At 45.5% G+C, this 15,188-nt stretch overlaps 1 protein-coding gene across 1 annotated transcript in view; it reads right to left on the bottom strand.

Moving 5' to 3' along the window:
- The window catches only part of UBAP1L (ubiquitin associated protein 1 like), a 29,816-nt gene extending 18,396 nt beyond the window's left edge, over positions 1-11,420 (bottom strand). Inside the window, exons 1-2 of the mRNA XM_069762416.1 lie at positions 11,351-11,420; positions 4,712-4,854 (exon numbers count right to left, since the gene is read on the bottom strand). Coding sequence (XP_069618517.1) covers positions 4,712-4,854; positions 11,351-11,420 — 213 coding nt within the window. The remainder of the gene's footprint in view (positions 1-4,711; positions 4,855-11,350) is intronic.
- Between the last annotated feature and the right edge of the window lie 3,768 nt (positions 11,421-15,188).

Raw genomic sequence — 15,188 nt, 5'->3', positions numbered from 1 at the left:
GGCTACTGGGAGAATATGTACTTATTTCTTCCTCTAAGCCGCTGGCCTTCAGTTGTGTAGGCTTGCACAGAGGGGCTACAGTCATCGCTCACAGCGCACAGCACCGCTGCCTATATGGTGAGGAGCAGTTCTAAGTACGCCCCAAAGTTATGATTGACATATCGCTCTGTTGAGCATCTTAGCAGAGCAGGCTGTCAATCAAAGTGCCAGGGAATGCTTACAGCCACCAATCACAATATACTGTAGTAGTGTTGTGAATGGTGACTGTAACTGCTTCCAGGAGGAAATAATCTGCTTTTCTCCCTCTAGCTGCATTTTCAGTAAGGTGGCTATGCAGATTAATCCCATATCTGCAGGTAAATGATGTTTTTGGGGGTGACCGGTTCCCTTCAAAGGAGATGAAAGCTGATCAGTGGTCGTTTATGTGTACGAGTTATCATTATTACGATTGTTTTGTGCACATAGAATATCATGCTATCGGCAGTACCTAGTGAGAAACCCTGGACAGCCTCGTCTGATCAGGCCTCTACACTAGTTTTAAAAGATTGTTTGGAGTATGGTACTTTTAATATATTAATAAAAGTTACATTTTAGGGGTCTGTTTGCTTTTTTTGGTTTTCGATATTTTGAGGCCCTGTGATCTATCTTTTAATTTTGGTTTCCTATCAACAGTACATGTCCCATCCACGCTCTATCACAAATTTCCGTAACCTCTCTAACCTTATACCTTTTTTCCCGGCCCCCACCTCCCCAGTCCCACTAACAGGAGCTCTATGGAATGCTCGCTCTCTCTGCAACAAACTTTCCTACGTCCATGATCTTTTCATTACTAACAAACTTTCCTTCCTCGCTATCACCGAAACCTTGCTCACCCCTTCTGACACAGCCTCTCCTGCTGCACTTTCACATGGTGGATTCCACCTTTCCCACACATCCCGCCCCAGCAGCAAGCATGGTGGAGTAGTTGGTTTTCTCCTGTTAAATAACTGCTTCTTCACCCACATCCCACTGCCACCCTCCGTTACCCTCCCTTCCTTTGATATGCACTCTGTGCGCATCTACTCCCCCGCCAACCTCCAACTGGCTGTCATTTACCACCCCGCCAGGGCCAGCCACCACCTTCTTTGACCACTTCACCACCTGGCTACTTAATTTCCTGTCTGCTGACATCCCTACTATCATGGGTGACTTCAACATCCCCATTGACATTTTCCTCTCAGCTGCCACTAAACTTCTATCTCTCACTTCCTCCTTCGGCCTCGCTCAATGGTCTTCTGCAGCCACTTACAAAGATGGTCACACACTGGACCATATCTTCACCCGCCTCTGCTCCCTATCTAACCTCTTTAACTCACCTCTACCTCTTTATGACCACAACCTGCGTACATCTCTTCCCTTTCCTCTCTAGGTCCACAGTCCCCACGACACAAACTTGCACACCCTCGCAGAAATATCAAACACCTTAATCTACACTCACTCTCTGAATCTCTTCTCCCTCTCACAGACATACACTGTGTGCAGAATTATTAGGCAAGTTGTATTTTGATCACATGATACTTTTTATATATGTTGTCCTACTCCAAGCTGCTCAGGCTTGAGAGCCAACTACCAATTAAGTAAATCAGGTGATGTGCATCTCTGTAATGAGGAGGGGTGTTGTCTAATGACATCAAAACCCTATATAAGGTGTGCTTAATTATTAGGCAACTTCCTTTCCTTTGGCAAAATGGGTCAGAAGAGAGATTTTACGGTCTCTGAAAAGTCTAAAATTGTGAAATGTCTTGCAGCAGTCTTGAAATTGCCAAACTTTTGAAGCGTGATCACTGAACAATCAAGCGTTTCATGGCAAATAGCCAACAGGGTCGAAAGAAGCGTGTTGGGCAAAAAAGACGCAAAATAACTGCCCATGAATTGAGGAAAATCAAGCGTGAAGCTGCCAAGATGCCATTTGCCTCCAGTTTTGCCATATTTCAGAGCTGCAACGTTACTGGAGTAACAAAAAGCACAAGGTGTGTGATACCTAGGGACATGGCCAAGGAAAGGAAGGCTGAAAAATGACCACCTTTGAACAAGAAACATACGATAAAACGTCAAGACTGGGCCAAGAAATATCTTAAGACTGACTTTTCAAAGGTTTTATGGACTGATGAAAAGAGAGTGACTCTTGATGGGCCAGATGGATGGGCCAGAGGCTGGATCAGTAAAGGGAAGAGAGCCCCACTCCGACTCAGACACCAACAAGGTGGAGGTGGGGTACTGGTATGGTCTGGTATCATCAAACATGAACTTGTGGGACCTTTTCGGGTTGAGGATGGAGTGAAGTTCAACTCCCAGACCTACTGCCAGTTTCTGGAAGACAACTTCTTCAAGCAGTGGTACAGGAAGAAGTCGGTATCGTTCAAGAAAAACATGATTTTCATGCAGGACAATGCTCCATCACATGCCTCCAACTACTTACTCCACAGAGTGGCTGGCCAGTAAAGGTCTCAAAGAAGAAAAAATAATGACATGGCTCCCTTGTTCACCTGATCTGAACCCCATAGAGAACCTGTGGTCCCTCATAAAATGTGAGAACTACAGGGATGGAAAACAGTCCACCTCTCGGAACAGTGTCTGGGAGGCTGTGGTGGCTGCTGCATGCAATGTTGATCGTAAACAGATCAAGCAACTGACAGAATCTATGGATGGAAGGCAGTTGAGTGTCATCATAAAGAAAGGCTATATAGGTCACTAATGTTTTTGGGTTTTATTTTTGCATGTCAGAAATGTTTATTTCTAAATTTTGTGCAGTTATATTGGTTTACCTGGTGAAAATAAGCAAGTGAGATGGGAATATATTTGGTTTTTACTAAGTTGCCTAATAAATCTGCACAGATATCCTCCTAAGATAGCCAAATCTAAAAAAAACCACTCCAACTTCCAAAAATATTAAGCTTTGATATTTGTGAGTCTTTTGGGTTGATTGAGAACATAGTTGTTGATCAATAATAAAAATAATCCTCTAAAATACAACTTGCCTAATAATTCTGCACACAGTGTAAGTTCCTTACTCAACGCGGATGCCGCTCGCTGCCGCTTTGTATAACACCACAATAGCTGTAGCGCTTGAATCGGTTGCCCCTCTTATACATACCATAGCCCGCAAAATCAATAGTCAATCCTGGCACACCAACCTGACCAAAGAACTGAGGCGGGCTTCCAGGGTTACTGAGAGGAGATGGAAAAAAATCACACTCCAAAGAGGACTTCACCGCATTCAAACAGTCCCTCACTAATTTCAAGACCACACTCGCTGCAGCAAAATAAACCTACTTTTCATCTCTCATATCCTCCCTGTCAACTCTCTCCTCTGTCCCCCAGCACCTCCTCCCTCTCCACTCATCTCAACTGAAGACTTTGCCTCATTCTTCAAACAGAAGATTGACAAGATCAGAGAAAGCTTTGTCCTACAACCCACCCAACCCCTATTCCTAACTACTCAGCCCTCCTCCTCCAAAACCAGCTTTTCCACCATTATAGAAGACAAACTTTCCACCCTACTCTCAATATCACATCTCACCACTTGTGCACTCGACCCGATCCCATCCCACTTCATCCCAAACCTCTCCAGTCTTCATACCAACTCTAACCCATCTCTTCAACCTATCAATAACAACTGGTGTTTTCCCCTCATGCTTCAAACATCCCTCAGTCGCACCTATCATCAAAAAGCCATTTCTTGACCCATCCTTTGTATCTAGCTATCGCCCAATATCACTTCTCCCCTTTGCCTCAAAACTACTGGAACAACATGTCCATTTCGAACTGACCTCCCACCTCTCTTTCTGTTCCCTCTTCAACCACTTACAATCTGGCTTCTGGCCGCATCACTCTACTGAAACTGCCCTAACAAAAGTCACCAATGACCTGCTGCCTGCCAAAAGCAAGCGACACTACTCTGTACTCCTTCTCCTGGACCTGTCATCTGCCTTTGACACAGTGGACCACTCCCTATTACTACAGACCCTCTCATCCCTTGGCATCACAGACTTGGCCCTATCTTGGATCGCATCATACCTAAGAGACTGGACATTCAGTGTCTCCCACTCACACACCGCCTCCTCAACTTGCCCCCTATCTGTCCCGTAAGGTTCAGTCCCAGGGCCCCTGTTCTTCTCCATTTACACCTTCGGACTGGGACAGCTCATATAATCTCACGGCTTGCAGTATCATCTCTATGCTAATGACACACAGATCTACATCTCTGGACCAGATATCACCTCCCTACTAACCAGAATCCCACAATGTCTGTCCGCTATTTCATCCTTCTTCTCTGCTAGATTTCTAAAACTTAACATGGACAAAACAGAATTCATCATCTTTCCCCCATCTCACTTGACTCTCCCAACGAACCTATCCATTAAATTACAGTAAATGGCTGCTCACCCTACCCAGTCCCACATGGTGTGGCCAAATATCTCAGTGCACCTTCGCACCTGCTGGTTTTCCATCTATGTCCTCCCTTCTCTGGTTCTATAAAGCCAGAGCTGTCAAAGAAGAGGGAGGTTGGAGATAGAGGGAAAAGAATTATTTGGGAAAGAGTATTTAAATGTTTGGCTGCGCCAAAGCTGCACTGAGCGCCTGCACGGGGGTTGAACAGACATTCTCAAATAAATACATATATAATATAGGAATGGTCTATGCAAGTAGTAATCTGATCTCCATGACTCACCACAGTACACATTAATGTATCGCTGCAGTCTGGAACATTAATATTTGAGAGGTTGGCTATACTTTCTTCAGGAGAGGGGACAGGGGTGAATCCATCATACAATTTGAATGGGATGTCATCCAGAACATTCATTCCTGTGGCGTCTCAATATAGGTGAAGCCTAGACAATGATAACCAAAACTTAGAAGGGAAGACACTAAACTTACGGTAATTTGATGTGTGACGATTACTATATGTTCTTACCCCGTAATCACTACAATCAAGTAAAGGACAATTGCATATAACGAAAGCAATGAAATAGCAATACCACATTAAAATACATGCTGCTGATACAAACCGAGTAACAGGACTATGCCGAATGTTCATGATACTATGAACTGACAAATATCTCATCGACATTGTGTGATGATGAGATCTGACAGCCCCATCACCTCTTCTATCCCTTGGAATAATATGGACATGGTGTCCCCATCTCCAACACAGTCAGGTTGAGTTCTGTTTCTTTCCCTTTTTACCTTTAACCGGCTGTAAGCATGGTGTAATACTTCACCATAACATGGGCGACATTGGCATATATTTCCTAACAACTTACTGTCAATGTTGTAATGAGAGATGAAATGTTTTGGAAAATACAGCACATTATCCATGAGTATGCCTGCTCTGCAAGAAATCATATAACTATCCTATGCAAATTGCCTCTTCTGAGAAAAAGAGGACTTAAACTCTATAGCGCCACCGGTTGGAACTAGCGATCCTACAAGTCACAATCAACCCTTTAACGAGTCGTGCAATATGACTTAGGGTACCGTCACACAGTGGCATTTTGATCGCTACGACGGCACGATCCGTGACGCTCCAGCATCGTAACAATATCGCTCCAGCGTCGTAGACTGCTGTCACACTTTGCAATGTACGACGCTGGAGCGATAATTTCATGACGTATGTGCGATGTAGAAGCCGTTGGTTACTATGCGCACATCGTATACAATATCGTGCACACCTTTGTTACACCATGCGATCATGCCGCTACAGCGGGACACTAGACGACGAAAGAAAGTTTCAAACGATCTGCTACGACGTACGATTCTCAGCGGGGTCCCTGATCGCAGGAGCGTGTCAGACACAGCGAGATCGCTGGAACGTCACAAATCGTGCCGTCGTAGCGATCAAAATGCCACTGTGTGACGGTACCCTAAGGATAAAAGCCAAATTAGTATCTCAATTCGCAGACACGGTGTTTCGGGCTGTTGGCCCTCGTCAGTGTGAAGCATGAGAACTAATTTGGCTAGGTGAGAGGCTCTGGACTGGGGTCTAAGGGTATAACTATCCTAAACGCTCCCATGGGTGGCCAGTGTTCACAATCTTGGTTATTTAGTACCCTGATCGGACAGCCAGGAAACAATGCTGGACATATAGACACCTACAGCAGGCGTAGATATCAGATACCAGACCATAAAATGTCCAGAAGTTAACCTCTTCTTCTTGGCCGCATAACCCAGACCTCCTGTGACCCTACCTGAACTGAAAATGAGCCCCATAGAACCATACTATGACCTACGTTTGGTTTAGCAGAATCGTGGAAAGTCTGCATTTGGGTCTTGTAGCCGAAATGTGGATGTTAAAATGTGAGCATAGTATGGTTGCATGAAAACGGGCCATCTAGAAAACCAATGACATAGACGTATTAGTCTACAATATGCAAATATCCTCTTCAGAGATCAAGACTACTAGAACTCTAGTGCCACCTACAGGAAGTAGCAATCCTAAAAGTCAATGTCGACCCTTTAACGAGCCTTGTCACATGAGTTAGGATAGAAGCCAAAACCAAAATCTCAATTTGCAGAACTGTGTTTCGAGGCACTGCCACTCATCAATGCAAAGTGTGAGATCTGGTTGGCTGGGTGAGACGTATCTGACCAGGATCCAAGGGTAAACATTTCTCCTTGCGGAGAGTGACATGTCAAGCCTGACATGCCAAGGTGAGGAGACTCTCTTGAAAAGATGCAAATTGTCTCCTATACACACCTATCCTTATCCGTTGTAGGAATCTTAGGCCTCATTCACACATCAGAGTTTCATCTGTAATTTTATTCCAAAACCAGGACTGTCTCCAAAACGCAGACCGGGTGTCGATCTTTCAAGTAAAGTTTTTCTCTGTAAGTTCCACTCCTGGTTTTGGTATACAAACACTGATGAAAAATCACTGACGTGTGAATGAGGCCTACGATTCCTACAATGGATACGGTGGTGTGTATATTGTAGAGTAACACGTTTATGTCATTTATTTTTTAGATGGGATGCATATTATACAGAAAATAAAAACTGTTAAACAATATTTTATACTTTATACCTGTAAAAATACCGGATGGACTCCTCTTCAGATCCTGATGTAAAAGAAAAAGTTCCCACGGAAACGGTGCGTGCTGTCAGCGATAGTTCATTTCAATGGAATCTAAACAACGCGTTTTGGCTTCAACAGCCTTGGTCAGGTCGAAACGCGTCGTAAAAGTCCCATTCAAGTAAACTACCGTTGACAGCATGCATTTCAGTGGGAAATCCTTCTTTTCTATCAGTATTACCAGAGGAGTCCATCCGGTGTTCTGAAAGATACAGATCTCGCTTTGGTGACCTGGTTGGAAGGCTATCGATCACAGGAGCGCACCTTATAGCTCACTCTCATGTCGCACTGCTTTACCAATAGCAACTTCCTTGCTTGTCCTTGTGATATGCTTTCCAGAATTTGTGATCTTTACATCAGTAACCTATGTAGGAACAGCTATCCCCAAATACATAGGAATGAGCATTACTTTATAGGTGTGCAGCTTCTAGGGTTGTGCCTGTCGACAAGCTGATCCCAATGACAGCTAGCAGAATTATGAATGCAGCTCTGGGTGATATAATATAAGCTGGAAGTCATTGTTATCAGTGCACTAAAAAATTATTTACAAATGAATATTACTTTTCTGGGCATTATCTTAATATACGAAATATTGAACTGTTAAATATCATAGATGTTAGTTGTAAGGCATGAAATGAATTGTTCTTTCAGGTTAATTATGATATACAGTAAATATACGTTTTTTTCTTAATAGCCTTTCTGTTTTTGCCTCCTGATTTCTGTGATTTTAATTCCTACAGCAGGCACACAGATAATCCTACAGAAGAATGATAGCAGCGTATAACGAATAATTATCTGAACGTCAAAGCCACAGAATATTCTTCTAGTTCTACCAAAAAAGGGATTAGTATCAAATGAATCATTATAACGAGTATTGTACTATGCTGTGTAATGTAATAAATATCAAAACGGATCACGGGGAGTTATACAAGTTAACATCCATGCAATGTATAGGGATTGCACTTACCGCTGGGAGCGCAGAACTCGCTGCTGCTGCAGGCTGTGTCCCAAGTGAACAGTTCTATGGAAGCAAGACGTCTGAAGACATTCGCAGGACGCCAGCAGGTATTTACCACGGCAGGCTTACTAATCAGCCTAAAAGCTTAGTGATGCCACGTGTAACACCCGCAGGTAGCATCAGGCCACACAACACAAGATACGCAGGATGCTTATTAATCCCATTCATTCGTGAAGGGGTGTATGATAGCGAAATGTGACAGGATGCTACACAATGGGAATAATGTGCATTAAAACTGGAGATTCATTCTATTTAATAGCCTAAAATATGAGATAATTGGAGTATTTGTGAAAAAAACCCTCTGAATATAAAAGGAATTCCTATTAAAGTATATGGCTTGTAGAACAGGAACATGTACAAGTTGGGCTCTATTTATTTTTTACAATAAACACCTCCTCCTTTAATGTACGTTCCAATATTGGGGCCGAGTCTAATGATGCCCCCATCCTATAGGGCTATACACACAAAAGATTAGGGACATTCTGGGAGAGTTTGCAAGAACGCCTGTGCTGCCGATCCGGAAGGAGATTTTTTTTTATAGCATGCTGCGATCTGCAGCGCAAATAAGATGCCACTCACTCATTCAAGTTGTGGAAAACATCGGACTGCACTCGAATGACATCCAACTGCAGTCCGATTTCCACAATGGAGAAAGTGGAGACATTCTGTCTCCTGACCTGCGAGTGAATCGGATCACACTATGCTGACAGTCAGATCAAACTCGGATCAGATCGGCGTGTCATTAACGTAATCGATCCGATTCTCTTGGATAAGAGAATATCCGCTTGTGTGACCCCGGCCTTACACTGATTTAACAAATATGTTACAAATGTGAAATCCCCTATGCACGAGTGGGAAATTAATTTTCCCATGTCGCCAACATGAGAGACCATGACTGTTGTGGAGCGACGAACCAATTTGCTGAAACTACCTTATGTTTTTAATTATAAGATGCACTATTTCAACCCAAATTTGGGAGGAAAACACCAAGGTTACTTACTGGTAGCCGGTTTTTCCGGAGCCCATAACAGCACACCTGAGAGGGATCCGCCCAGTCGGGACAGGAAACCTACTGAAATAAAAGGGCGGTACCTCTCCCTCGCTTCAGCTGGTTTTCAGAGCATGAGAGGCCCCCTTGGTTAGTACACATGCCAATCTACCACCACATTGTAATAATAAATAACACCCAACTAAAAAGTGCGCACCAAAAAGGGGGAAAAAAGTAGGAAGGGAATATACAGGTGCTGTCATGGGCTCCGGAAAAACCGGCTACCAGCAAGTAACCTTGGTGTTTTCCCGTCTCCCATGACAGCACACCTGAGAGATTTTTGGAGAAGAAACACCTTAGGGAGGGACCACCGATAGCAGCACCCTCCTACCAAAGGTAAGGTCAGTTGAAGAGGATAGATCTAGTCGGTAGTGTCTAAAGAAGGTAGACGGTGAGGACCAGGTAGCGGCCTTACAAATCTGATCAATCGATACCTCTGCTTTTTCTGCCCAGGAAGTAGCCACAGCTCTGGTGGAGTGAGCCTTGATGCCTTCAGGGATCGGGGCACCACGAGAAGCATAGGTCAAGGAAATGGCCTCCCTAATCCACCTAGCAATAGTACCCTTGGATACACCATATCCCTTCCTGCTACCCTGGAAAGCTACAAATAAGGACTGATCCTTCCTCCACTGACTAGTCAAAGATATGTACTGCAAAATAGCTCTTCTTACATCCAGTGTATGAAATTTCTCTTCCCCTGGGTTCTTGGGATTATCACAAAAAGAGGGTAACACAATTTCTTGACTCCTATGGAACTTAAGTACTACTTTCGGCAGATATGCCGGATCTGGTCTGAGCACTACTCTGTCATCAAATATCTGCGTGTAAGGAGGGGAGATAGACAGGGCTTGCAAGTCACTCACCCTACGGGCTGATGTCAACGCTGCCAGAAGTACTGTCTTAAGAGTAAGTATTTTTATTGATGATTCCAGCAAAGGTTCAAATGGATCACTAGTCAGAGCCTCTAACACCAGATTCAAATCCCATGGGGGAACCCTCTGAATTACCACTGGTCTAGATCTACTACAGGATTTTATAAAGCGGGACACCCATCTATTGGAGGCCAGATTACAATTATACAAGGCTCCTAATGCCGACACTTGTACCTTGAGCGTATTAGTTGCCAACCCTAGTTGTAAACCCGCCTGTAAAAACTCTAAAATAGTACCTACAGGAGCTTTGCCCCCAAAGGTTGCCCTGAAAAATCCAGAAACTTTTTCCATGTTCTGCCATATATCCTCGATGTAACTGGCTTTCTACTTTTCAACAGGGTGGAGACTAACCCTGGTGAAAAACCCTGCCTACTCAATAACGCCCTCTCAAATTCCAGGCTGCAAGATGGAAGCCCTTCACTTGAGAGTGGCATATTGGACCCTGAGTAAGCAGGTCTGGAATTTCTGGCAGAATCCATGGATCGGTCACTGACATTTGTCTCAGAAGGGAGAACCAAGGTCTTTTTGGCCAAAATGGAGCAATCAAAATTACTCTCGCCTGCTCCATTCTGATCTTTCTTACCACAGTCGGAATCATCGCTATCGGTGGAAACACATACGCGAGACTGAAATTCCATTGTATTTGGAGAGCATCCACCGCGAAGGGTCTCTCTCTCGGGTCTAATGAACAGAAACTCTCTACTTTCCTGTTGTTTATGGTGGCAAATAAAACTATCACAGGTAAGCCCCAAGCCTGCACTATCTGTTGAAACACCTGGGGATTCAAAGACCACTCTCCTTGTTTCAGTGTTTTGCGACTTAGGTAGTCTGCTTTTGTATTCTCGACTCCCTTTATGTGGAGAGCCGAGAGGGATAATGGGTGGCGCTCCGCTAGTTGTAGGAGGACAGACGCTGACTTCATCAGGGAAGGGGATCTCGTCCCCCCTTGGTGGTTGATATATGCAACCACTGCGTGATTGTCTGACATGACCCTGGTATGATGACCCTGAAGGATGGGAAGGAAATGTTTTACAGCTCTCTCTACAGCCCATAACTCTCTTAGGTTTGACGCCTGTTGTGATTGTAATTGGGACCAAAATCCCTGAACTGAGAGAGTCCCTAAATGAGCCCCCCATCCTGAACCGCTTGCATCTGTGGTGATGATCTGATCTATCGGAGTTACCCACTGGACCCCTGACGCCAAATGATCTCTCACGGCCCACCATTTTAGGGAATCCGTTACCTCTAGCGTAAGGCGTAGCTTCCCCTCTAAATGCCCTTTTAACCACCTCTGTGCTGACAGGACCTCCCATTGTAACTGTCTTAGATGGAACTGTGCCCATCTTACTGCGGGTACACAGGACGTCAGAGAACCCAACAGGGACATTGCCTTTCTCAACGTCATTACGGGGTGATGAATTGCTGACTCCACAAGATTTTGAATTGAATTTGCTCCGGCGTCAACCTCGACTTGGCCAGATTTATTTTCCACCCCAACCGCTCTAGTGTTGTTATGACTTGTTTTATTTGTGCCTGGCAATGTGTTGATGAGTTTCCTATTATAAGGAAGTCGTCCAGATGCGGAACTATAACCACGTTCTGAGAGCGGAGGAAGGACATGACTTCTGACATTAGCTTGGTAAAAATTCTCGGTGCTATTGACAGGCCGAATGGTAGGGCAGCATATTGATAGTGCCTGAGACAACCTTGGACATAAACCGCTACTCTTAGGAATTTTTGGTAGTCTTGCTGAATTGGGACGTGGTAGTAGGCGTCCTTTAGGTCTATGGCTGCCATGAAGCAACCTGGGAACAAGAGTTTTATCGCCGTATTCACCGACTCCATTTTGAAGCAGTTTACCACTGACCGATTTAGATTTTTTAAATTGACAATGGTTCTCAGAGATCCGTCCGGTTTTCGTATCAAAAAAAGAGAGGAGTAAAAACCTTTTCCCTGCTCTTCCCCCGGGACTTCCACCAGAACCCGTTTTGATACCAGCTCCAGTACCTCTGCCTCCAAGGCTAGCTGCTCCTCCGGGGTTTTTCTTTGGGGTGTTAAAACAAAAGTTTGTCGCGGTGGAAAAACAAAATTTATTTTTAGGCCGTGTTTGATGACCTTTAGGGTACCGTCACACTATAACATTTCGATCGCTACGACGGTACGATTCGTGACGTTCCAGCGATATCGTTACGATATCGCTGTGTCTGACACGCAGCAGCGATCAGGGATCCTGCTGAGAATCGTACGTCGTAGCAGATCGTATGGAACTTTCTTTCATCGCTGGATCTCCCGCTGTCATCGCTAGATCGGTGTGTGTGACACCGATCTAGCGATCTAGCGATGCGATCCAGCGATGCGTTCGCACTGTGACTGCCGGCCGTAAAGTGAAAGCAGAGCACAGCGGCTCACTTTACGGCCGGCAGTCACTGAGTGCGGGAAGCAGACTGCAAGGGACCTGACGGACACCAGAATGTAAGTATGTGCTGTTTGTTTTTGTTTAGTTTAACGCTTGTAACCAGGGTAAACATCGGGTAACTAAGCGCGGTCCTGCGCTTAGTTACCCGATGTTTACCCTGGTTACCCAGGGACCTCGGCATCGTTGGTCGCTGGAGAGCTGTCTGTGTGACAGCTCCCCAGCGACCACACTACGATTTACCTACGATCACGGCCAGGTCATATCGCTGGTCGTGATCGTAGGTAAATCGTATAGTGTGACGGTACCCTTAGAGTCCAATGACTGGGGGAGATGTTTACCCAGGCTGGGAGAAAAGATGAAAGCCTTCCCCCCACCTCCGGCCTGGTGTCATTGGGAGGGCTTTTTTGCAGATGTTGAGGGACCTTTAAACATATATCCAGATCCCTTCCTGTCTCTGGAGTCCCAATTTCTTCTATCTCCCGGGGGGCGGCCCCTACTAAATTTGCCCCTCCGAAAATAAGGCCTTCTAAAGTCCACAGGAAAACGAGGAAATCCCTTTTTTTCTATCTCCTGCTTTCTCTAAAATGTCTTCCAACTTTTGACCGAAGAGGAAATGGCCGTCGCATGGTATAGAACAGAGTCTATTTTTTGAAGGTAAATCACCCGGGCACCCCTTCAACCAGAGAGCACGTCTAGCCGCGTTGGATAAACTTGCGCCCTAGCTGCCAGCCTTACGGAGTCTGCTGAAGAATCCGCTACAAAGGCAGCTGCACCTTTAGCCAAAGTCACATTCATTAAAATTTAATCTCTCGGGGCTTTAGACCTCAGTTGCTCCTCTATCTGCTGCAACCAGACAATAAGGGAGCGAGAGACACAGGTCCCTGCGATTGCTGGTTTTAAGCCCCCTGCGGTCGCTTCCCAGGTGTGTCTTAGGAACCCATCCGCTTTTTTATCTAAGGGATCCCTTAATACACCAGAGTCTTCTAAGGGAAGGGATGACTTTTTAGATGATCTAGCAACCGCACCATCGATTTTCGGAACTTTATCCCATGTCTCTGAATCTTTGTCCTCAAAGAGGTAATGTCTTTTAGAAGCCGAGGGTAGATTACCCGATTTTTCTGGCTTCCTCCATTCCTTCTCTATAAGGGCTTTTATCCTAGAATTAACTGGAAAGGTGTGCTTTCTCTTTTCCTCTAAGCCCCCAAACATTATGTCCTCCAGGGACTTGGCCGCTTTCTCATCTTTTAGGCCCATCGAAGCTCTAACGGCTTTTATTAGCTTGTCCGTGTTCTCGGTAAGAAAGCACGGACGGCCTCCAACATCACTATCAGAAGAGGAGCCAGAGGACTTAGGGGAAGAGCAGGGAGATAACGGTTTCTCTTGACATTCCTCGTCAGAAAGAGACACCTCAGAAACCGAAACTGGTTCTGGGTGTTTACTACCCTTTTTCTTAAGGGCTGCTTTTACAGAGTCTTGTACTTCGGCTCTGATTATTGCTCTAAGGCTAGAGGCAAAGTCAGGGGTCTCTTCCTGGATAGTCTTTTGGATGCAATCTACACAAAGACTTTTCTGCCACTGGACTGCCAATGGAACTCTACAGAGGGCACATTCCTTATTCTTTGTCTTGGAGCTAGCCTTCCTCGGCGCCTGCCAAGTAAACAGAAAATGTAGCCCATTACCACCAGGGTGACATTCACGTAGATCACTCACCACCTGCTGACCATAAAGGGTACCGGATTCCGAGGCGGACTAGGAGCACGGGGAACGTTCCTCCTGGAGGCTGAAGAGTCCTGAGACGTCCGACTAGGACGATTGCTGCTCCTTCCACTTGAGCGGCTATCCTTCTTCACATGTTGGTGAGCTGGTGCATCACCTGATAAGGGCTCTTGCTGCTGCTGCTGCTGTAATAGCTGCTGCTGCTGCTCCATACGATCTTCCATCTCTGGAAACTGTATGAGTGAGAGCAGCGATCTTGTGCAGCCACCCCCTTAATAAGGGGTCTTCCACAGCGCTCCCCGCCTCTTCCGGTAATCATTTTTCGCTCCTCTCCCCCTCCAGAATACCGCCGGGAAGCGTACACTATCACCGGCGTTTCATTCCATGGGCGCCGCCATCTTGGATCCGGCGCGCCTCTCTGACGTCACACAGGCACGCCCATTCCCAGCGTGCTCTGCGCTGAACGCCAGCCGCGCACCCGGAAGTCGCCCAACAGAGGGGGAGAGAGCGGCGTGGCAGACGCAGAATGGCCCCTGTCATGATCCCAATGGCAGGGGATCACAAAAGGACAAGCACAAAAACAAAACAAGCTCTAGGGTGATGGAACCTGAGCTGACCGAGATCCTGAACCTAAACACACAACTAGCAGTATCCGGGGAACGTGCCTACGATGATTCCTAGACGTCTCGCGCCAGCCGAAGGATTAACTTCCCCTATAAGAAGAAACACAGACCTCACTTGCCTCCAGAGAAACACCCCACAGAAATAGCAGCCCCCCACATGTAATAACGGTGAAATGAGAGGAAAGCACATACGTAGTTATGAAAATAGAATCAGCAAAAATGAGGCCCGCTAAAGCTAGATAGCAGAGGATACAAAAGTGAACTGCGCGGTCAGCGAAAAACCCTTCAAAAAACCATCCTGAAATTACTTGAACTCATGTGCCAAC

Source organism: Ranitomeya imitator, chromosome 4 (genome assembly GCF_032444005.1).
Source record: "Ranitomeya imitator isolate aRanImi1 chromosome 4, aRanImi1.pri, whole genome shotgun sequence".
Taxonomy (NCBI): Eukaryota; Metazoa; Chordata; class Amphibia; order Anura; family Dendrobatidae; genus Ranitomeya; species Ranitomeya imitator.
The sequence above is the reverse complement of the archived record's forward strand: the minus strand, read 5'-3'. Positions and strand labels throughout refer to the sequence as shown.